At 43.5% G+C, this 23,077-nt stretch overlaps 1 protein-coding gene across 2 annotated transcripts in view; it reads left to right on the top strand.

Moving 5' to 3' along the window:
• Positions 1–23,077, top strand: part of CAP2 (cyclase associated actin cytoskeleton regulatory protein 2) — a 157,722-nt gene that overhangs the window by 113,993 nt on the left and 20,652 nt on the right. For both annotated transcript variants that reach the window (XM_042937835.1, XM_042937834.1), the window contains exon 7: positions 2,197–2,302. In XM_042937835.1, coding sequence (XP_042793769.1) covers positions 2,197–2,302 — 106 coding nt within the window. The remainder of the gene's footprint in view (positions 1–2,196; positions 2,303–23,077) is intronic.

Below are 23,077 nucleotides of genomic sequence, written 5' to 3'. Positions count from 1 at the left end.
TGATGTCTAGTCATTCACGGAAGGAATGAGGCAAAAACAAGAGCAAGAGACATCCACCCCCTGGGCGCTGGGCTGGAGAGCGGCTCCCCCTCTGAGCCCTCAGGCGGCAGAAGTGGAAGTGCTTATCGGTCAGCAAATCGAGGGGCTCCCGCACCTCACCGGCCGGCCCAGACTGTTCAGTGGGAAGGAAACGTGAGGACCAGGTCATTGACCAATACTGCGTCTGTTTCAGGTTATTTTCAGTTGTCAGAAGCATTGAGGAGATACGAAAGAATATTTATAAAATATACGGAAAATATAATCACAACACAAAAGATACTCCTATATCCACCACTCAGTGTAGGAGATACGTACTGGGAAGCCCGGGTGGCTCAGTGCGTTAAGCGTCTGACTTCAGGTCACGGTCTCACAGTCCATGAGTTCGAGCCCTGCGTTGGCCTCTGTGCTGACAGCATGGAGTCTCCTTCAGATCCTCTGTCCCCTCTCTTTCTGCCCCTCCCCCCCCCCAAAATAAATAGACATTTAAATAAATATGTACCGAGGGGTGCCTGAGTGGCTCAGCCGGTTAAGCATCTAACTCTTGATTTCCACTCAGGTCACGATCTCACGGTTTGGGAGACTGAGCCACACGTGGGGGTCTTGCACTGACTGCACAGAGCCTACTTGGGATTCTTACTTTCTCCCTGCCCCTCTCCCGCGGACACTCTCTTCCTCTCTCAAAATAAATAAACAAACTTAAGAAAAAAAAAAGAAATACGTCCGGATATTTTTTACCGCAAAAACCAGACACGCTCGCCAATTCTACTCCAAGGTGTATCTCTAAAAGAAATAAAACATGTTCACACAGAAGCTTGTGCACAAATGTTTGTAGCAACATTATTTATAATAGCCCCAAAGTGGAAACAACCCAAATGTTCAGCGACTACTGAACAGATAAATAAAATGTGTTTGCACATACGATGGTATGTTGTTCAGCCGTTAAAGCAACGGATCATTGACAGAAGAGCAACATGGATGAAGCTTGAAAACAGGCTAAGTGAAAGAAGTCAGACACACAGAAAACCCCACATATTGTACGATTCCATTCCTGTGACATGCCAGAATGGGCAAATCCGTAGAGGCAGACAGTAGCTTAGGAATTGTCCAGGGCTGGGGAAGTTTGGGGGAAATGTGCAGTAATGGCTGATGGGTATGGGATTTCTTTCTGAGGTGATGTAAAGTTGACCGTGGTGATGATTGCATGGCTGCTGACCTAAACCATTGGATTATACACTTTAAATGGGTGAATTGAGGGGCAACTGGGTGGCTCAGCCGGTGAACTGTCCGACTTCGGCTCAGGTCATGATCTCACGTTTTGTGAGTTCGAGCCCCACGTCCGGCTCTGTGCTGACAGCTCGGAGCCTGGAGCCTGCTTCCGATTCTGTGTCTCCCTCTCTCTCTCTCTGCCCCTCCCTCTGCTTGTGCTCTGTCTCTCTCTCAAAAATAAATACACATTAAAAAAATGTTTTTAAATCAATGGATGAATTGTATGGGATGTGAGTTGTATGTCAACAAAGCTGTTCTATCAAAACAAAACAACACAGAGCAGCCACAGTGCCGTGCTCCCCTCATACAGTTTGCTCGCTCTGTCTTGGAAACGGGGGTCTGGTTGAGCGGTTGTGCCCAATGCTACAAACCCCACGTTGTGTTAGGGACTGGGTGTTACCTGTTTGTGGGAAATCGTCTCCTTTGCATCAGCATCCTCCTTACTACTCCCTTGGCCAAATAAATCAACCAAATTATTAGAAAGCCAAAGGACTTTTTTTTTCTTCCAATACCCTTCTCCCCTCCGAAACACATTGTTCTCATTCTGCACCAGAAGCAGGTACGGGAAGAGATGGTCTCTTTCCGTGGTCACCTTCTAGTTAGAGGTCATGTGAGGGCGCACGGCCCAAATTGCTGGATCTGCTCCCCGGGGTCCCCTTGGCCCCTCACCTGGAGCTCAGGGAGGGCACTCGGCTCCCCTCAGGTGAGACCTGGGCCACCAGCCTTTCAGGGTCCTTTCCGGAAATTGGTTCATGGTGACTGACCCAGAAAGACAACTGGTCCAGGGTCCTCCTGAGCCTTAGTTACTGGATTACCACGTTCCTGTTAGTCTTTTTTAAATTTTACCTTAGATCCTAACTCTCCTCTCTTCCACCCTCTTTTGTAACAAAGCGATTTACGCCATGTGGATTGGGTGAAGTCCTATTTGAACATTTGGAGCGCTCTGCAAGCATACATCAAGGAACACCATACCACCGGCCTGACTTGGAACAAAACTGTAAGTACCAAGCCGTCTGCCCCCTGGAGAAAAAAAGGCCAGAACGCTGTTCATTCCTGGTAGCCTAGGATCCTCACACTGTAGAATTTAGAAGGAGAATTCAAGGAAAGCGTAAGATAAATAGATACGTAGAAACTCTTTATGAAAGTGTCGTTGGTCATGAGAAAATCTGGAGACTACCTACCTGACATGCAGAAAGGAAATGCTTAAGTTGGTCATGGTGAGAACCCAATGAAACCTCTACAGCCATTCAAAAGAACATATATGAGGGGCGCCTGGGTGGCTCGGTCGGTTAAGCATCCGACTTCGGCTCAGGTCACGATCTCAGGGTTTGTGAGTTCAAGCCCCTCATCGGGCTCTGTGCTAACAGTGTGGAGCCCGGAGCCTGCTTTAGATTCTGTGTCTCCCTCTCTCTCTCTGCCCCTCCCCTCTTCTCTCTGTCTCTGTCTCTGTCTCTCTCTCTCCCATCCAAGTGCTAACCAGGCTCGACCCTGCTTAGCTTCCGAGATCAGACGAGATCGGGCGCGTTCGGGGTGGTATGGCCGTAGACTCTCTCTCTCAAAAATAAATAAATAAACATCAAAAAAATAATAACATATATGATGCCTACATGGGAAATGATTTACCAGCCCAACGTGCTGAAGTGCAAAAGGTTTTGCATACTAAGATGGCACATGTAAAGAAACTGTGAAAAAAAATTAAAGGAAATAGGTTTGAAAATAGTTACAATTTTAAGAAGATAGAACGATTAAGAAAATGTCCTTTTAAATGTTTTAAATGTCTTTTTTTGATGTTTAAAATTTTTTTTGAATGACGTTTTTGAACACCGAGGCAATCCTAGCGCCTCAAGCGTTATCTTAGCCCTAGGACAAAATCCCAGCCTGTGAGAGGTTGGCCTGACCTTTGCCCTGTCTTCAGCGTGGTCTCTCCTCTCTCCCCGCATCTCGCTGCTTCCCAGCACTCCCAAACTGCTGGTGGGATCCTCAGCACATGCCGTGCTTAGGCCAAACCAAATCAGATTGTTGTTTCAAAGCTTGCAAATCTCATATGCTTTAGCCTTTTTGCAACGTCCCAAACATACATCATGCTGCCTGGCCTTCCCTGGGGGGAAGTACCTGTCTCTCTTCTCCAAGACTCCGCTCCAACATCACTTCTTTAAGAAACTTCCATTGATGTGCCTCGGCTCTCCATCTGGGATGGGGATTTCTCCTCTACGCCCCCTTTGTATTTCGAGTATAGCTCAGCTCACGCGACTGTCATTTGTACGTGTGTGTTGGGGTCTCTCCCACTCAGTTGGAAACTCATCTCTGTCTCCAGCCCCTAACACAGTACCTGACACGGAGTAAGTACTCAGTAAATGGTTTGAACTAAATTGCGAGACAGGGGACTGTTAGAATCTTCCTTGCCCTTTTAAGTCTCTGCACTTGTCACAGAAAGACTTCCTATGGAAACCCCCTTCTGTTAGAAATAAATGTTACCTTTAAGGGGTCACGGTGGATGATCTAACCAGAGTGACTCTGGAGAAAGTGAAGGGGCATATTTGTGAATTCCGCTCGGGGTAGAACCCCCCCCCCCACATTCTTCTGGTTGGCCATGCTCCAGCACCTACCCCTTGTCCTGAATGTTGACGTCAGTGAGGTAGGCTTAATAGCAACACAGAGTTTGCGACTTTCCAAGGGAGTGTGGGATTCCTGCCTTTGCTCCCTAACACTTGTAACAAACGTTAACATTGACCCCCAAAGGCGGACCCTTCCTTTTACTTTCTATTTTGCCTATTTTCTCCGCAAGCAGAAACGCACAGTTGTAAAGTGCAGCTAATTGTTTCTTTTTCTTCTGCCCATGACATTATGATTTCTGAGAAGAGAGTTCATAGACACTCGAAGGGTTTTAACACAGGAAGGTGACCATGATGCAGGTGGGTGTTTGGGTGGATGGATTAGTGTTATTTTTCGTACACTTCCAATGAGATGCTATTTTGTTATAGATCAGTTTGTTGTAAAGGGAGATAGTCATGTATTTGCCGTGGAGATAGGTCACCACTAGAGAACAGTAAACTAGACAGCAAGAGTCCTTGGATGTCTTACATTTCATGGTAGATAAATGGAAAAGGAAACAGAACCCATTTGTGGAAAATAATCATGTCAACAAACACCAGCTCATTAATTCTCTAATGGCACCCATGGAAAAGGAATAGAAAATTCTCTTAAATGCTTTCAATACCTTTTACCTCTGAGTAATGGTGTTTTGAATATTTAAGATAAGAATCAAATATTAATTATAGAAAAATAAATGTAGCTATTTTCCTTTATTCTGGAGTGAATACTGTGTTTTCATTATTTTCATGAGAAATAAAAGCCTTGTAACAACGGCTTTCAAACTTTTAAAGGCAATTAGTGGTAAGAAATACAGTTTACACACACACACACACACACACACACACACACACACACCCTGTTCATAATACTAAAACATGTTTTGTGAAACAGTTCTGTCTCTTACCACATGAAATGCATTCAAATATGTTTTCTATTTTATTTCATTTTTTATAAAATTCTGGCTGAGACCCACTAAATTGATTTCATGACCCACTAATGGATCACAAAGTACACTTTTTAAAACATAAATGTTATATTTATACAAATGTGTATGTATGTTATATAAAATATAATCCTGGGGCACCTGGGTGACTCAGTTAGGCGTCTGACTCCAGGTCACGATCTCGTGGTTCGTGGGTTCGAGCCCCACATCAGGCTCTGTGCTGACAGCTCAGAGCCTGGAGCCTGCTTCCGGTTCTGTGTCTCCCTTTCTCTCTGCTCTTCCCCTGCTCATGCTCTGTCTCTCAAAAATGAATAATCGTGTGTATAATCTTTGGAGCAGACACTGGGCAGTGTAGATTGCCATAATGATAATGGCTGTTATCTACTGAGCATGTTATGCTATGGGAAAATTCTATTTAAAATGGCAGTTATTATAAAGCAGAGCAGCTACTTCACTTCTTTAATGGTAAAGTGTTGGTCAGATATTAAAAGTGAGGAATGATTATGGTGAGGAATGATTATGGTAAGAAAGTGTTGGGGCGCCTGGGTGGCGCAGTCGGTTAAGCGTCCGACTTCAGCCGGGTCACGATCTCGCGGTCCGTGAGTTCGAGCCCCGCGTCAGGCTCTGGGCTGATGGCTCGGAGCCTGGAGCCTGTTTCCGATTCTGTGTCTCCCTCTCTCTCTGCCCCTCCCCCGTTCATGCTCTGTCTCTCTCTGTCCCAAAAATAAATAAAAAACGTTGAAAAAAAATTAAAAAAAAAAAAAAAAAAAAAAAAAAGAAAGTGTTAGTTCAGAGATAACATCATCAATGCATAATCTTTTAGCAAGCTTTAAGACATATGAAGTATATTTCCTAATATTTTTGTCCTCTTCTTCTAAAGTTTGGGATAAAAATACATACATTACAAACTGTGTTATAAAAACCATAGTTTTAAATTTTAAACCTAAATGACTAAAATCTATTTAAAAGATTCCAAAACACAGGGGCACCTGGGTGGCTCAGCCGGTTAAGCATCCAACTCTTGATTTTGGCTCATGGTTCGTGAGATTGAGGCCCAGGTGGGGCTTTGTGCTGACACCGAGGAGACTGCTTGGGATTTTTCTCTCTCCCTCTCTTTCCCCTCTCTCCCCTGCTCGCACGCTCGCGCGCTTTCTCTCTCTCTGTCAAAATAAGTAAATAAACATTTTTTTTTCAATATATGAAATTTATTGTCAAATTGGTTTCCATACAACACCCAGTGCTCATCCCAAAAGGTGCCCTCCTCAATACCCATCACCCACCCCCCCCCTCCCACCCCCCATCAACCCTCAGTTTGTTCTCAGTTTTTAAGAGTCTCTTATGCTTTGGCTCCTCCCACTCTAACCTCTTTTTTTTTTTTTTCCTTCCCCTTCTCCATGGGTTTCTGTTAAGTTTCTCAGGATCCACATAAGAGTGAAACCATATGGTATCTGTCTTTCTCTGTATGGCTTATTTCACTTAGCATCACACTGTCCAGTTCCATCCATGTTGCTACAAAGGGCCATATTTCATTCTTTCTCATTGCCACGTAGTACTCCATTGTGTATATAAACCACAATTTCTTTATCCATTCATCAGTTGATGGACATTTAGGCTCTTTCCATAATTTGGCTATTTTTGAGAGTGCTGCTATAAACATTGGGGTACAAGTGCCCCTATGCATCAGTACTCCTGTATCCCTTGGGTAAATTCCTAGCAGTGCTATTGCTGGGTCATAGGGTAGGTCTATTTTTAATTTTCTGAGGAACCTCCACACTGCTTTCCAGAGCGGCTGCACCAATTTGCATTCCCACCAACAGTGCAAGAGGGTTCCCGTTTCTCCACATGCTCTCCAGCATCTATAGTCTCCTGATTTGTTCATTTTGGCCACTCTGACTGGCGTGAGGTGATATCTGAGTGTGGTTTTGATTTGTATTTCCCTGATGAGGAGCGACATTGAGCATCTTTTCATGTGCCTGTTGGCCATCCGGATGTCTTCTTTAGAGAAGTGTCTATTCATGTTTTCTGCCCATTTCTTCACTGGGTTATTTGTTTTTTGGGTGTGGAGTTTGGTGAGCTCTTTATAGATTTTGGAGACTAGCCCGTTGTCCGATATGTCATTTGCAAATATCTTTTCCCATTCCGTTGGTTGCCTTTTAGTTTTGTTGGTTGTTTCCTTTGCTGTGCAGAAGCTTTTTATCTTCATAAGCTCCCAGTAATTCATTTTTGCTTTTAATTCCCTTGCCTTTGGGGATGTGTTGAGTAAGAGATTGCTACGGCTGAGGTCAGAGTGGTCTTTTCCTGCTTTCTCCTCTAGCGTTTTGATGGTTTCCTGTCTCACATTCAGGTCCTTTATCCATTTTGAGTTTATTTTTGTGAATGGTGTGAGAAAGTGGTCTAGTTTCAACCTTCTGCATGTTGCTGTCCAGTTCTCCCAGCACCATTTGTTAAAGAGACTGTCTTTTTTCCATTGGATGTTCTTTCCTGCTTTGTCAAAGATTAGTTGGCCATACGTTTGTGGGTCTAGTTCTGGGGTTTCTATTCTATTCCATTGGTCTATGTGTCTGTTTTTGTGCCAATACCATGCTGTCTTGATGATTACAGCTTTGTAGTAGAGGCTAAAGTCTGGGATTGTGATGCATCCTGCTTTGGTCTTCTTCTTCAAAATTACTTTGGCTATTCGGGGCCTTTTGTGGTTCCATATGAATTTTAGAATTGCTTGTTCTAGTTTCGAGAAGAATGCTGGTGCAATTTTGATTGGGATTGCATTGAATGTGTAGATAGCTTTGGGTAGTATTGACATTTTGACAATATTTATTCTTCCAATCCATGAGCAGGGAATGTCTTTCCATTTCTTTATATCTTCTTCAATTACCTTCATAAGCTTTCTATAGTTTTCAGCATACAGATCTTTTACATCTTTGGTTAGATTTATTCCTAGGTATTTTATGCTTCTTGGTACAATTGTGAATGGGATCAGATTCTTTATTTGTCTTTCTGTTGCTTCATTGTTAGTGTATAAGAATGCAACTGATTTCTGTACATTGATTTTGTATCCTGCAACTTTGCTGAATTCATGTATCAGTTCTAGCAGACTTTTGGTGGAGTCTATCGGATTTTCCATGTATAATATCATGTCATCTGCAAAAAGCGAAAGCTTGACTTCATCTTTGCCAGTTTGGATGCCTTTGATTTCCTTTTGTTGTCTGATTGCTGATGCTAGAACTTCCAACACTATGTTAAACAACAGCGGTGAGAGTGGGCATCCCTGTCGTGTTCCTGATCTCAGGGAAAAAGCTCTCAGTTTTTCCCCATTGAGGATGATGTTAGCTGTGGGCTTTTCATAAATGGCTTTTATGATGTTTAAGTATGTTCCTTCTATCCCGACTTTCTCAAGGGTTTTTATTAAGAAAGGGTGCTGGAGTTTGTCAAAGGCCTTTTCTGCATCGATTGACAGGATAATATGGTTCTTCTCTTTTCTTTTATTAATGTGATGTATCACGTTGATTGATTTGCGAATGTTGAACCAGCCCTGCATCCCAGGAATGAATCCCACTTGATCATGGTGAATAATTCCTTTTATATGCTGTTGAATTCGATTTGCTAGTATCTTACTGAGAATTTTTGCATCCATATTCATCAGGGATATTGGCCTGTAGTTCTCTTTTTTTACTGGGTCTCTGTCTGGTTTAGGAATCAAAGTAATACTGGCTTCATAGAATGAGTCTGGAAATTTTCCTTCCCTTTCTATTTCTTGGAATAGCTTGAGAAGGATAGGTATTATCTCTGCTTTAAACGTCTGGTAGAACTCCCCTGGGAAGCCTTCTGGTCCTGGACTCTTATTTGTTGGGAGATTTTTGATAACCGATTCAATTTCTTCGCTGGTTATGGGTCTGTTCAAGCTTTCTATTTCCTCCTGATTGAGTTTTGGAAGCGTGTGGGCGTTTAGGAATTTGTCCATTTCTTCCAGGTTGTCCAGTTTGCTGGCATATAATTTTTCATAGTATTCCCTGATAATTGTTTGTATCTCTGAGGGATTGGTTGTAATAATTCCATTTTCATTCATGATTTTATCTATTTGGGTCATCTCCCTTTTCTTTTTGAGAAGCCTGGCTAGAGGTTTGTCAATTTTGTTTATTTTTTCAAAAAACCAACTCTTGGTTTCATTGATCTGCTCTACAGTTTTTTTAGATTCTATATTGTTTATTTCTGCTCTGATCTTTATTATTTCTCTTCTTCTGCTGGGTTTAGGCTGCCTTTGCTGTTCTGCTTCTATTTCCTTTAGGTGTGCTGTTAGGATTTGTATTTGGGATTTTTCTTGTTTCTTGAGATAGGCCTGGATTGCGATGTATTTTCCTCTCAGGACAGCCTTCGCTGCATCCCAAAGCATTTGGATTGTTGTATTTTCATTTTCGTTTGTTTCCATATATTTTTTAATTTCTTCTCTAATTGCCTGGTTGACCCACTCATTCTTTAGTAGGGTGTTCTTTAACCTCCATGCTTTTGGAGGTTTTCCAGACTTTTTCCTGTGGTTGATTTCAAGCTTCATAGCATTGTGGTCTGAAAGTATGCATGGTATAATTTCAATTCTTGTAAACTTACGAAGGGCTGTTTTGTGACCCAGTATATGATCTATCTTGGAGAATGTTCCATGTGCACTCGAGAAGAAAGTATATTCTGTTGCTTTGGGATGCAGAGTTCTAAATATATCTGTCAAGTCCATCTGATCCAATGTATCATTCAGGGCCCTTGTTTTTTATTGACCGTGTGTCTAGATGATCTATCCATTTCTGTAAGTGGAGTGTTAAGGTCCCCTGCAATTACCACATTCCTATCAATAAGGTTGCTTATGTTTGTGAGTAATTGTTTTATATATTTGGGGGCTCCAGTATTCGGCGCATAGACATTTATAATTGTTAGCTCTTCCTGGTGGATAGACCCTGTAATTATTATATAATGCCCTTCTTCATCTCTTGTTACAGCCTTTAATTTAAAGTCTAGTTTGTCTGATATAAGTATGGCTACTCCAGCTTTCTTTTGGCTTCCAGTAGCATGATAAATAGTTCTCCATCCCCTCACTCTCAATCTAAAGGTGTCCTCAGATCTAAAATGAGTCTCTTGTAGACAGCAAATAGATGGGTCTTGTTTTTTTATCCATTCTGATACCCTATGTCTTTTGGTTGGCGCATTTAATCCATTTACATTCAGTGTTATTATAGAAAGATACAGGTTTAGAGTCATTGTGATGTCTGTATGATTTATGCTTGTAGCGATGTCTCTGGTACTTTGTCTCACAGGATCCCCCTTAGGATCTCTTGTAGGGCTGGTATAGTGGTGACAAATTCCTTCAGTTTTTGTTTGTTTGGGAAGACCTTTATCTCTCCTTCTATTCTAAATGACAGACTTGCTGGATAAAGGATTCTCGGCTGCATATTTTTTCTGTTCAGCACATTGAAGACCTTGTGCCAATCCTTTCTGGCCTGCCAAGTTTCAAAAGAGAGCTCAGTCACGAGTCTTATAGGTCTCCCTTTATAAGTTAGGGCACGTTTATCCCTTGCTGCTTTCAGAATTTTCTCTTTATCCTTGTATTTTGCCAGTTTCACTATGATATGTCGTGCAGAAGATCGATTCAAGTTACGTCTGAAGGGAGTTCTCTGTGCCTCTTGGATTTCAATGCCTTTTTCCTTCCCCAGTTCAGGGAAGTTCTCAGCTATTATTTCTTCAAGTACCCCTTCAGCACCTTTCCCTCTCTCTTCCTCCTCTGGGATACCAATTATGGGTATATTATTTCTTTTTAGTGTATCACTTAGTTCTCTAATTTTCCCCTCATACTCCTGGATTTTTTTATCTCTCTTTTTCTCAGTTTCCTCTTTTTCCATAACTTTATCTTCTAGTTCACCTATTCTCTCCTCTGCCTCTTCAATCCAAGCCGTCGTCATTTCCATTTTGTTTTGCATTTCGTTTAAAGCATTTTTCAGCTCCTCCTGACTGTTCCTGAGTCCCTTGATCTCTGTAGCAAGAGATTCTCTGCTGCCCTCTCTCTATACTGTTTTCAAGCCCAGCGATTAATTTTATGACTATTATTCTAAATTCACTTTCTGTTATATTATTTAAATCCTTTTTGATCAGTTCATTAGCTGTTGTTATTTCCTGGAGATTCTTCTGAGGGGAATTCTTCCGTTTGGTCATTTTGGATAGTTCCTGGAGTGGTGCAGAACTGCAAGGCACTTCCCCTGTGCTGTCTTGAATAACTCGTGTTGGTGAGTGGGGCCGCATTCAGACCCGATGTCTGCCCCGAGCCCACCGCTGGGGCCACAGTCAGACTGGCGTGTGCCTTCTCTTCCCCTCTCCTAGGGGCGGGATTCACTGTGGGGTGGCGTGGCCCGTCTGGGCTGCTTGCACACTGCCAGGCTTGTGGTGCTGGGGATCTGGCGTATTAGCTGGGGTGGGTAGGCAAGGTGCACGGGGGCAGGAGGGGCGGGCTTAGCTCGCTTCTCCTTAGGTGATCCACTTCAGGAGGGGCCCTGTGGCAGCGGGAGGGAGTCAGACCCGCTGCCGGAGGGTTGGCTCCGCAGAAGCACAGCGTTGGGTGTTTGCGCGGAGCGAGCAAGTTCCCTGGCAGGAATTGGTTCCCTTTGGGATTTTGGCTGGGGGATGGGTGAGGGAGATGGCGCTGACGGGCGCCTTTGTTCCCCACCAAACAGCTCTGTCGTCCCGGGGCTCAGCAACTCTCCCTCCCTTTGTCCTCCAGCCTTCCCGCTCTCTGAGCAGAGCTGTTCACTTATGACCTCCCAGACGCTAAGTCGCGCTTGCTGTCGGAACACACTCCGTCCGGCCCCTCCGCTTTTGCCAGCCAGACTCGGGGCTCTGCTTGGCCGGCGGGCTGCCCCTCCGCCCCGGCTCCCTCCCGCCAGTCCGTGGAGCGCGCACCGCCTCGCCGCCCTTCCTACCCTCTTCCGTGGGCCTCTCGTCTGCGCTTGGCTCCGGAGACTCCGTTCTGCTAGTCTTCTGGCGGTTTTCTGGGTTATTTAGGCAGGTGTAGGTGGAATCTGAGTGTGATCAGCAGGACGCGCGGTGAGCCCAGCGTCCTCCTACGCCGCCATCTTCCCTCCTTCTAAACATTTTAATTAAAGATTAAACATCTTTAAAAAGATTTAAAAGCATAATCCACAGCCTAAATCAAACTAATTTCTCTTCACTTAACGATGATGTGTCAACGTAGCAGCAAAATGAACAATGAGCGATTGTAGCCAGAATCACAGCATTCTTACGAGGACTGTTAGAATGATCTGATTAAATGGCCTTTGGGAAGAAAAAATAAATAGGAATAATTTCGTTTATTTGCCCACTGATCACAATCATGCAAACAGTTCGTATTCATAAGATGTTAAGGATCCAAGAGCAGGTAGGAAGATGAGGTGTTCATGTTCACTGATATCACAACATTCAGAAGGTTTAGGAAACGCATTCCTTTTTAATGGACACAGTCAAAACGCTGATGGTGACTTGACATCTCAAGTATTTTGAGTCACCGTGGTTTTTTTTTTTTTTTCTCTGTTTTCAAATTGGATTTTGAGATTAGAGCCCCATGGGAGTTTCAGGGACCAGCATCGAGCTAGCTGCCCAGGGCCCTGCGCTTCCAAGAACGCACTGCCCTAAGAAGGGATCGCTCCCCCTGCGTTGACAGTTGGAACTGGATTTGCCAGCTCCCACCTCCTGACATTGGCCTTCAGACCACAGCTGTGCCGGGCAACTGTGGCTCCCGTCAGTTGTCAGGGAGGAATGTAAAACTTTGAGGCCGGTTATTCTCCGGGACAGTGATTGCAGGGCGAGGGTCTGTGCACAGGTGTGCGGGCGCCGGTGGGGACCATGAGCTTGGAAGAAGACGCAGCTGTGGAGAGATCCACGTAGGATTTCTGGTGACATTTACTGTGGTAAATGGAACCTTCTCATTTCTGTAAGCTTTTCTTCAACGTGACCGTGGTCCAGAAGGACTGTATGCCAGAAACAACTTGTAGTTTTCCATTTAATTATTGGCAACTCTTTTACATATTAATTTGCACGGTTTCCTCTGCCCTGGGTTTCAAACGCGCTGTGCTGGATAAATCAGCTTTTTGGCAGGAACCCAGCAGGGACACTGTTATTTATCATCCCTTGCTGTCGGTCGGGTTTGTGATATTTGTCGGCAGTTCCTGCAGATGAGATAATAAGCATTGAACGGCTAAGGCCGCATCTTTGCACTGAAAATTACCGAAATAACTGATTTTTTTTTTTCCTCTGCATTGGCCAGATCAACATTCAGGCTATTGTTCCATTCTGTGTGGATCTGGCCAGAAAAAGGTCATGAAAAGAATTCCATGAACGGGATAAAATGTGGTTGTTTTCTTCACTTTCTGGGGTTAAACTTGCTGACATCTTTCTGTCCTTTTTCATGTCTTTCTTGAATTCCTTTAGTGTTGGGAACACCTAGGGTATAATTAGGTGTGGAAAGGATAAAACTCTACATACACAAACGTGAAGCAAGTCTTATGTGATGGTGATGTAGTTAGTTGTCAGTCATCCAAACCTCCAGAAAGAGACAGGTAGTTGGGGGTGTTACAGTCATAGACAAGGTGGGGTTTTATTTTTCTCGAAGCCAGACATTTTGCCATCACTCCTTTATTCTCAGGGTAGATCTTTCTCTCCGGCCTCTTTCTCAGTGGAAAGGCCAAATGTTCGTTAACAAAGCGCAAAGTGTAACAGTTTGCCGTGAGCAAATTAAAACTCAGCCAGAGGGTATTCTGACTTATAAATAATGTAGGCCCTGTAGCATGGCATTAAATATGTATGTCTTATAAGTTTTCCAGTCTTCTGGCCCCTCTGGCTCCCTCTTGATTTGTACAAAAGAAAACTGTTCTCCGTCTTTTCGATCGAAATTTTCATTTAGAACTTGTACCAATCCTGTGCGTTGCATTTATTCATCGAAGTGAATTGGTAGAGCCTTAGACGGCGTGTTGCTTGTCCGGATCACAGAGCTCCTTGATCTCTTCCATGGGGCTCTGGGGCTGCGGGGAGTGGCTGTCTCCAGTCTACCTTGACCACAGCTGCACTCAGTCGACTTAATTGCTCCTGGGTTTTTAGCTCCCTTTTGGGGCTTTGGGTAGCCAATTACTTTTGTTCTCTTATGGAAAAGATCCAGACTGCTCAGAGGGAGTTAGGAGTATCATTGACTAACAAAGCAGCTCCAAATGCACAGATAATGAAGTAAACTTGGAAATGGCTTGGAGTTCAGCCTGAGAGACACTGGTAATTAAACAAACATAGTATGCAGTACCTAGCACGCAGCAGGTTCTGGGCCAGGTGCTGACAATGCAGAGAATGGGTATATGACGCAGGCCGCACATTTCTGTCCACTGAAACTCACATTCTACCTAAAGAACATATAAACAGATACAACATGATATAACTATCACGCTACAAGTAAACACAAAGCACAGATGCTTGCACAGAACATGGAAGGAACACACAATCCTTCAGTGCAGTGTGGTTCTGGGGCCGGCAGTAATCTGGAAACTTGTTTGAAATGCAGAATACAGCACCCCACTCCAGACCTCCTGAATCAGAACCTGCATTTTAATAAGATTTCCCCGGGTGATTTATATGTATAGTAAAGTTTGAAAAACACTGCTCGAGTGTATTCAAGTTGGACCAAAGGAGTCCAGAGATCTTTGATTTTTACTCATTCATTTATTTAGCAATTCATTTACTTAATAGCCATTTATTGGCTACTTACCATGTACAAGGCATACAACAGACATTCTATTTATGTTACAGTTTCTGCCATCAAGCAGCAAGTTTTAAGTATGATGCAGAAATAAATTACAATAACCAAGGCTGTGTTGGAAAAGAAACCTTGCTAGTTAGACTTCCTGGGTAGGCAGAAAAGACAAGAGAGGGGCTGATGTTTGATTTGGGTCTTGAAGGATGAATAGGAGTTTGGAGAGCCCTAGGTGGATAGTAAGGAAAAGGGCAGGTTTTTTTTTTTTTTAATGTTTATTTATTCTTAAGAAACAGAGAGAGACAGAGCATGAGCATGGGAGGGGTAGAGTGAGGGAGACACAGAACCTGAAGCTGGCTCCAGGCTCTGAGCTGTCAGCACAAAGCCTGACGTGGGGCTCAAACCCACAAACTGTGAGATCATGACCTGAGCCAAAGTCAGACGCTTTACCGACTGAGCCACCCAGGCGCCCTGGGAAAGGGCAGTTCTTATTCTTAGCAGAGAATTCGGCACATGCATATAGGACATGAACAAAGTACTTTGAGAGAAAAACTGGTCGTTTTCTGAGCTGAAAATGGTGAGAATTGAGGCCAGAAAAGCAAACTAGGGCCAGATGGTGAAATCTGTCTGTATGTCTTTTCCTAAAAAGATGGGTCTATATGTGGTATGCAGGATTTTTTCCTTCATCATAGGTTTTTGAGCAAAAAGATGGTGATTTGGAAGTTGTGCAAGATAGACGGAAAAGGGGAGGAGGTTAGAGGCTCCCCGATCCTTGTTGGGAGGCTTTAATGGACGGCTGGGACTGGGACAATTCATACGTGACCTGGAGGGTGGGGACGGCAATGGGAAGCAAGAGATAGAGTGGATGCTGAGATGAGGACTTTGTCTTTCCTTTGAAAGAGAGAGAGATCAAACCTAAACACCCAAGTTTCCAAGTCTGGAAATCTGGGAGAATCATAGCAACATCAGTACAACAGGGAACTCCACAGAGGAGCAAGACAGCCTTGACATGAGCCTTCCCCGTGCTGTTTGGGGTGCAGGTGAGACATTCTCCATAGAGAGGTGCAGCAGGCAGGTGACATCACCAAGGGGGAGGCCTAGGGACGATCGTTAAGTGGATGCAGAGACAAAAAAGGAGGACACGGTGGAGGAAAACACCCCGGGGAACCGCGTTTTCTGGGGAGTGGAGTCAATCCGTCAAGGAGACAAGAGAAGAGGAGGAGAAGAAAACCAGAGTCCAGGATCTCCAGACTTGAAGAAGCGCGGGCTGGCTGCCACTATCCACTGTGACAATGTGGGGAACGTAGGGACTAGGGAAAAGCTGCCATCATCCACCTTATTGGTGACCTTTATTTTATTAAAGTGTAGTGCAATACTATATGGGTTTTAAGCGTATAACACAGTGATTTGGCACTTACATACATTACGAAGTGATCACCACTGGGTCTCGTGACCTGCCACCACGCAGAGTTACTGCAATGTACTGACCATATCCTCTAGGCTATGCTTTTGGTTCCCGTGACTTCCTTGTTTTGTACCTGGAAACCTGTCCCTTCTAATTCTCCTCCCTTGTTTTGCTCATCTCTCCCCACCCCTGCAAACACCACTTTGTTCTCGTATTTATGAGTCTGTTTCTGCACTGTTTCGTTTGTTCGTTTGATTTGGTGTTTTAGATTCCACATAGAAGTGAAATTTCCTTTAGTATAATACTGACTTATTTCCTTTAGTATCATACTGTTTAGGTCCTTCCATGTTGTCACCAATGGCAAACTCATTTTTTATAGCTGAGTAATATTCCAGTGTGTGTGTATTTGTGTGTGTGTGTGTGTGTGTGTGTGTGTGTGCGTGCGGACCACACCTTCCTTATCTATCCATCTACCAGTGGACATTTAGGTTGTTTCCGTATCTTAACTATTGTAAATAATGCTGTGATGTATTAATGACCTCTAGAAAGCAACGTTTCTAGAGAGCTGGAGGTAGGTGCAGTTTTGTAGAACAAAGGAACACAACTGACTTTGTGTAATGATGTCTTGACCATTTGTAGACCAGTTGTCTGATTTAATGAGGGATTGCTTAAAGCTTCAATTTCTGCCTTTTGAAGTTTTGGGGATTGTTCGAGGATTTTATTTCTACTTGAGCTATATCTTCAGTAGAGTAAGCATAAGTCAAAAATAAATATCTACAATTTCATACACAATAGTTTAGAATTAGCTGCACTATGAAGCTCTAAGTAAACCTTTTATATTTAGAACCATTTTTATTATCTCGTAAATATTCTTGAGTTTTATTGGTGGTTGATAACAATACATAAATTTTTTAGAGTACTTAAATTTTTCTCTTCCTAAATCAAAACAGTAATAGCTTTTAAAACTGCCAACCTTAACAATCAGGGTTATTTTATTTACTAGAACTTCTTTCTAACCAAGAACTTGAACTCTCTTCACCTGAGGGCCAGCAAATTAATACACATTCCTAATTTATTTAAACCATCACCTTTGGGAATATTTTAATTAAAGTGCGTTCATTTAAAATTCCTTCACGTGTGACATTGAAGGCAGTGATGTACTTGGCCTTGTCCTGTTCCCTGCCCTCTCCTTCAGCTCCTCCCAGGAAAATCAGGAGGTCGTGATTTAGGGGCGCAGACAGAGGTGCTCCCTAGAGCAAAGCAGGGGGTGCCTGAATAGGAGGAGATGTTGAATGAGGCCCACTGTCAGTCCAGCCCAGAACTGAGCCCAGAGCTGAGCTGAGGCCTGGGTTCTCATTCACCCCCAAGGAGCCACACCTCTGGGGTGAAGCTCAGCCCTTGCTCCTGGGGGACTTGCCTGCTTCCTGAAACCAGGCCCCCCCAGGAATCCCTGCCGTGGTCGAGTAGCTCTGTCCCTCTCCCTGTCCATCATCCCAATGCCATCATCCACCTTCTTGTCTCAGTGAGAAAGGGCAAGGGCAGATAAAGTCTTTAGCCCATCCTTTTTAGGGTAGTACATGGTAGCCAATGTTCCTTCTTTAAAAGCGAATTGTGGGGCGAATTGTGGGGTTGAACGTCTGACTTCGGCTCAGGTCATGATCTCATGGTTTGTGGGTTTGAGTCCCAAATCGGGTTCTCTGGTGTCAGCGCAGAGCCTGCTTCGGATCCTCAGCATCCCTCTCTCTCTGCCCCTCCCCCGTGCTCTTTTCCTCAAAAACAAACATATTTTTTAAGTGACTTTTATCTTTTCAAATGGCCAGAAGCCTTTGAGACCCTCTTTGGAGAGGGATTAATTCAAGTCATACTCTTCGCAGTCAGAAGGGGCAGAGTAGAGCGGAATGAGTGATTGCTTGGTGCGTTATGTTTTTGTAAATAGATCCGCAGGCAGTCCTAAAGGAGAGTCTTGAGGAGTGGTAGTTTGGTTAAACAAGTGTGTCACATCAGAAGGTGATGCCTGGAAAGGCAACATGAACGTGGATCTGTCAGTTCTCGTGTGATGCTGACATTTCAGTTGCAGTTATCCGTTGTCACGACAACACTGCTGGAACCCCCTTCCTCTTGCTTCCTTGTGCCAGATCCGACCCATCCAACCTTCAGTGCCATTTTCACATGGCCTCCTTCCCAAGAACCGAGTCGCCTGTCTCCTCTGCTCATCTCCATGCCCGAAGCTGGAAGTTATCCTTTTCCCTCCACAGACCGCCCCCTGGCACCTCTTAAAATTTGTACTTCTTTTATGATGCTCAGCACTTTCTACCTTATAAAGCAGTTACTCACTCACTTCAGTAAGTACTTACGAAGCACCTACCAGGTGTCAGGCGCTGGGCCACATTACCAGTGACATTGGGATGAATAATGAGTGACTCTTTAGTGCTCAGGCTCATGACCAAACCTGAATGCACAGACAGATAATTACACTGTAGCGTGAAGGATTCTAATAAGGGTGTTCCTCACGGGTCCTCGTAACAGAGAAACAGGAAGTTTGCTCTTGGGAGAGACAATGTCCAAAAAGGAAGAGACGTTGGAGTCGAGCCTTGAAGGATCTATGAGGGTTTTCCAGATTATACGTTGGGGAAGAGCCTTCTAAACAAAGGCATATCCTGAGCAAAGACGTGAAGGCAAGAGCTGAGTGCCTGTTGTCTGGGAACACAGAAGTGTCTTGTCTCTCTTCCGAGGCCGGGAGCTCCTGAAAGCAGGGCGCTTTCCCCATTCTGCTGGGAACCAGCAGCTGCGGCTGCTACGGGGCCTTAAACACAGTGCCCGGTCACATTTGCTAAGTGAAACGCATTCATGTGTAATCACATTTCTTCGCAATGAAATTTCTACCATGTTATTCCATTAACTAACTACGGATTGTGTTCCTCGTCCAAGAGCCGCATATGTAATATTTCTTTACTTCGTCCATCAGATGGCGGTAACAGAAATGGACAGTGCATTTTATTACAGGCAGTGGAATATTGGTCACAGATGCCTCCCCTGCACCTGTCCCTTGCCACCTGCTTGCCACAAATTCCCAGCTGATAGAAACTCACTAAATGCTCGGTTCATTAGATGGAGCCAAAAGAGTTTCTTTTTTTTTTTTTTAATTTTTATTATTTATTTTTGAGAGAGACAGAGACAGAGTGGGAGCAGAGGAGGGGCAGAGAGACAGGGAGACACAGAATCTGAAGCAGGCTCCAGGCTCCGAGCTGTCAGCACAGAGCCCGATCCGGGGCTCAAACCCAGGTGCCCCTTAAATGCACTGTTTTAAAAAAAAAAAGAAAGAAAAAACAGTAAATTAACTGGTTTCCCCAAACTCACATAGACTATGTATGTTTTTCCCCAGCCGTGTTCCACCTCAAAGCTTCTCTGAAGGGACTTTGTTTGTTGCTCTGTCTTTTCTTCATCTACTGCCATAGCTCACACACCCCTCCAGGTTCTCAAAGGAATGATGTACAGAGACTCCAGGAGAGGGAAACCATCAGAAGTCATGGACAAGACTGTGAGATGTATTTTCATGACCCTTCCTCTAGTTCTTTTTTTTTTCAAGTTTATTTATTTATTTTGACAGAGAGAGAGAGAGCGAGAGAGAGAGCGCATGTGCAGGAGAGGGGCAGAGAGAGGGAGACAGAGGATCCCAAGCAGGCTCCACCCCGTCAACATAGAGCCCAGACATGGGGCTCAATCCCAGGAACCGTGAGATCATGATCTGAGCCGAAATCAAGAGTCAGCTGCCTAACAGACTGAGCCCAGGCACCCTTCTCTCATACTTCTTGAGATAAGGGTGTTTGGAATCTTGCCTCTGAAGAAAAGTGATCCACATGGACCCACATTTCCTTCATAATTGTGAGACCATGGTTTTACTTCAACAAGTGCCATTGGTGCTTTGTGGAAACCTAAAACTCAAGCAGTGTTCTGTTGCCATAGATGAAATAGGAAATACTCCCTAAATTGACTTTTTAACAATTATTAATAAGCAGGTGCTTAACATACTATATAGTACTTCATTGTAGTATTTTTAACAATTCTGTTTTCTTGGAAAGGCCCCCAGAAACTTTGTTTTCTTTGGCAGAAGAAGTCTCAAAATTACAGGAAGCGATAAAAATAAGAAAATAGAGACTAAAGCCATAATTCTCTTTGGCTTATCCTTATGTTGTACGGGATGGTCATCTGTTAGTTTATGTGCAATCTTTTTTTCTCGATGATACTTGTCTGCCAATGAAAGTGTGATGTAAATATGAAAGTAAAATTCACAAGTACTTATAGAAATTGATAAATTTGGAAATGTATCAATTTCACTAAGTTCTTGATCAAAGTGCATCTTGCAAAAAATAGAAATTTTGATTCTAAAATATAAACAAACCCTAAATCATAAATTTGTGAAGTATTTTTTTCTGCAGTGAGAACGGTCTGACTTCTGCGCATAGAAAGTCTTTAGTTCTGAAAGTGCTGGTTCTTTCATTTAATCCCTCCCTCCTGTTTTGGTACATGAGTGGCTTTCTCACACTCGTATTTTGTGTGCCGTATTTGGGAAAATTAACAAACAGCACTTGACCCAAAAGTTCAGCTGTAAAACATTGTCCATTCCCGCAGCTGTCGCATGTTAATGAAAGTATATTTGCGACTAAAATGGCTTTGTAATTTTAAAACTGCTTCTGAAGTGTGTGATTGGGCACACGTAAGTTTTCACTGCTGCCTGCAGAACATAAACCATAAGCCAGAGTGGGTGCCTAGGTGGCTTAGTTGGTTAAGCGTCTGGCTCTTGATCTCACAGTTTGTGGGTTCGAGCCCCGTGTCAGGCTCCCTGCTGGCATCATGGAACCTGCTTGGGATTCTCTTTCTCTCTCTCAAAATAAATAAACATTTTTTTAAGCAAAAATATAAAAAATAAGTAAACCATTAAGCCAGGGGATTGATGGGTCAGCTTGGCTCTGAGGTGGACAGCTCGAGAAAGAATCTGACCAAGAATCCTAGGACAGCCATCTGTGTGTGCGCGTGTGAGGGGAGCCAGGGTGGAGGCCACAAGGAGGATGGCTGGGGGCTGGGGGCGCTGGCGAAACCCATAAACAATGCCACTGCACGTCAGATGGTTCCTTTTGTAGCTTGATCTGTAATCTTCACAAATACTTAGCAAGATAGGTGGCTCAAAATATTACTATCTCTAAGCTAGTTTCAGAGAGGAAAATTGTAACAAAAGCTCTGTGGTATGGGACACAATCCACTGCTTCCAAGAGGCTGCCCCGTGATATTTTTATTTTCTGAGTCTCTGCTTTTCTAAAAACTGGTAAAAACACAGGCCAAGATACAGGTTGGCTGACCTGTTGTTAAAGGTGGAGATTAATTTTTAAAAAAAGGAGGGGGGCGCCTGGGTGTCCCAATGGGTTCAGCATCCGACTTCGGCTCAGTTCGTGATCTCGCGGTCCGTGAGTTTGAGCCCCGCATCGGGCTCTGTGCTGACAGCTCAGAGCCTGGAGCCTGCTTCTGATTCTGTGTCTCCCTCTCTGTCTTCCCCTCCCCTGCTCATGCTCTGTCTCTCTCTGTCTCAAAAATAAATAAACGTTAAAAAAAATTTTTTTTAATAAATAAAATAAGATAAAGGTGGAGATTAATGTGATTTGTATGTACGTTACTCCCTCTTACTCCCTCATGCCTCTCTTTATAGACCCCTGTCCTCTGCAAAACATTCGATGGTATGGCCCAGGTTAGGCACAGCAGCCCTTCTCCGGCCCCGCTAACCCCACTCTCCTGAGGAGAGCCGGTCATGCCCTCCTCTGTGCCCTCATGTCCCTGTTCATGTTCCACACGGCACATATCAAACTGCATCTGCAATTATTTATTTGTGCCCTTAACACCCCTCCTAGATGACGAGCTTCTTAACAAACAGGACGTCTGCTGCTTCTTCACCGCAGGCCTGGTTCCTTGCAAGGAGGCGCTCCGTAAATGTTTGTTGAGTGGACAGACGAACCTCCTTATCCTGATTCATTATCAGTCTATCTGTTAAAGAGTTAAGTTCTATTTAGACCAATCCCCTGCTACCTTTACTGTTGGGCTTGAAAAATCTTGGAATTTAAAATGTGAAAGGTGAAAATTTCCAAACAAGTCAGTTATTAAGCAGAAAAATCATAGATGGAAAACTGGTAGGTGAGAGAGAGAGGATAGACTTTTTTTTTTACTTAAGCAGCTGTGTTGATGGAAAACGTTTAGCAGAGAGAGAGAGAGAGAGAGAGAGAGAGAGAGAGGAGAGAGAAATAGATTTTTTTTTTTTTTTTTTTTTTTACTTAAGCGGCTATGTTTCACTTTTGGCTTAATTTTTCACAAAGATAAAAACCTCTGCCTAATTCTACTGCATTAGACCCACTTTCTACAAACTCAACAAAATGGATCATGGGAGTCTTTTTGGTAAATTAGATAGATTCAAAGCTACACTGTACCCAAACTGGTGTTTGTCACCGGGGAAAGAAGTGAGTTGTTAATTACATCCATAATTGCCAGCAGCAAAACAGTGAGGAGGCTTCATTTGAGAGCCTGAAGTAGCTGCTTCTTCAGAATAAAATATAAATTCTAAAGTAATAAAATGAGTAGTTATTAATTCAAGTAACATTTAATGAAAAGTGTTGATGCATATTAGTACACAATTGTATTATTTGTGTATTACTTGTACTCTTACATATGTATATAGTATATATAACTGCAACATGACAAGCTTTGCACATGCTGCATACAATGGTTTCATTATTTTACAGTTCATATATTTAAAATCAGAGGAAGCAGCTGTTCCCAGGACAGTTGAAATTAACTTAGAGGAAGAGATTTGCAGACGTTTTTGAGTCTTTGCCCTCCCCACCTCCAAAGAAAAGTATACAATCAAACATCTGCTCTCAGAATTAATCTGAATAGCTTTCAAAAGCAGCATTTCTAGGTTTTATGCTGTGCTCTTGCTGCAACATGGGTGAATTTTGCACCTTCAATATGGCCATTTAAAATCATAAACATGAAAGTCAGTTAAACATCTGACTCGATCTCAGCTCAGGTCTTGATCTGA

This window comes from Panthera leo, chromosome B2 (assembly GCF_018350215.1).
Source record: "Panthera leo isolate Ple1 chromosome B2, P.leo_Ple1_pat1.1, whole genome shotgun sequence".
Taxonomy (NCBI): Eukaryota; Metazoa; Chordata; class Mammalia; order Carnivora; family Felidae; genus Panthera; species Panthera leo.
Note: the sequence above shows the minus strand (reverse complement) of the source record. Positions and strands in the feature narration are given on the sequence as shown.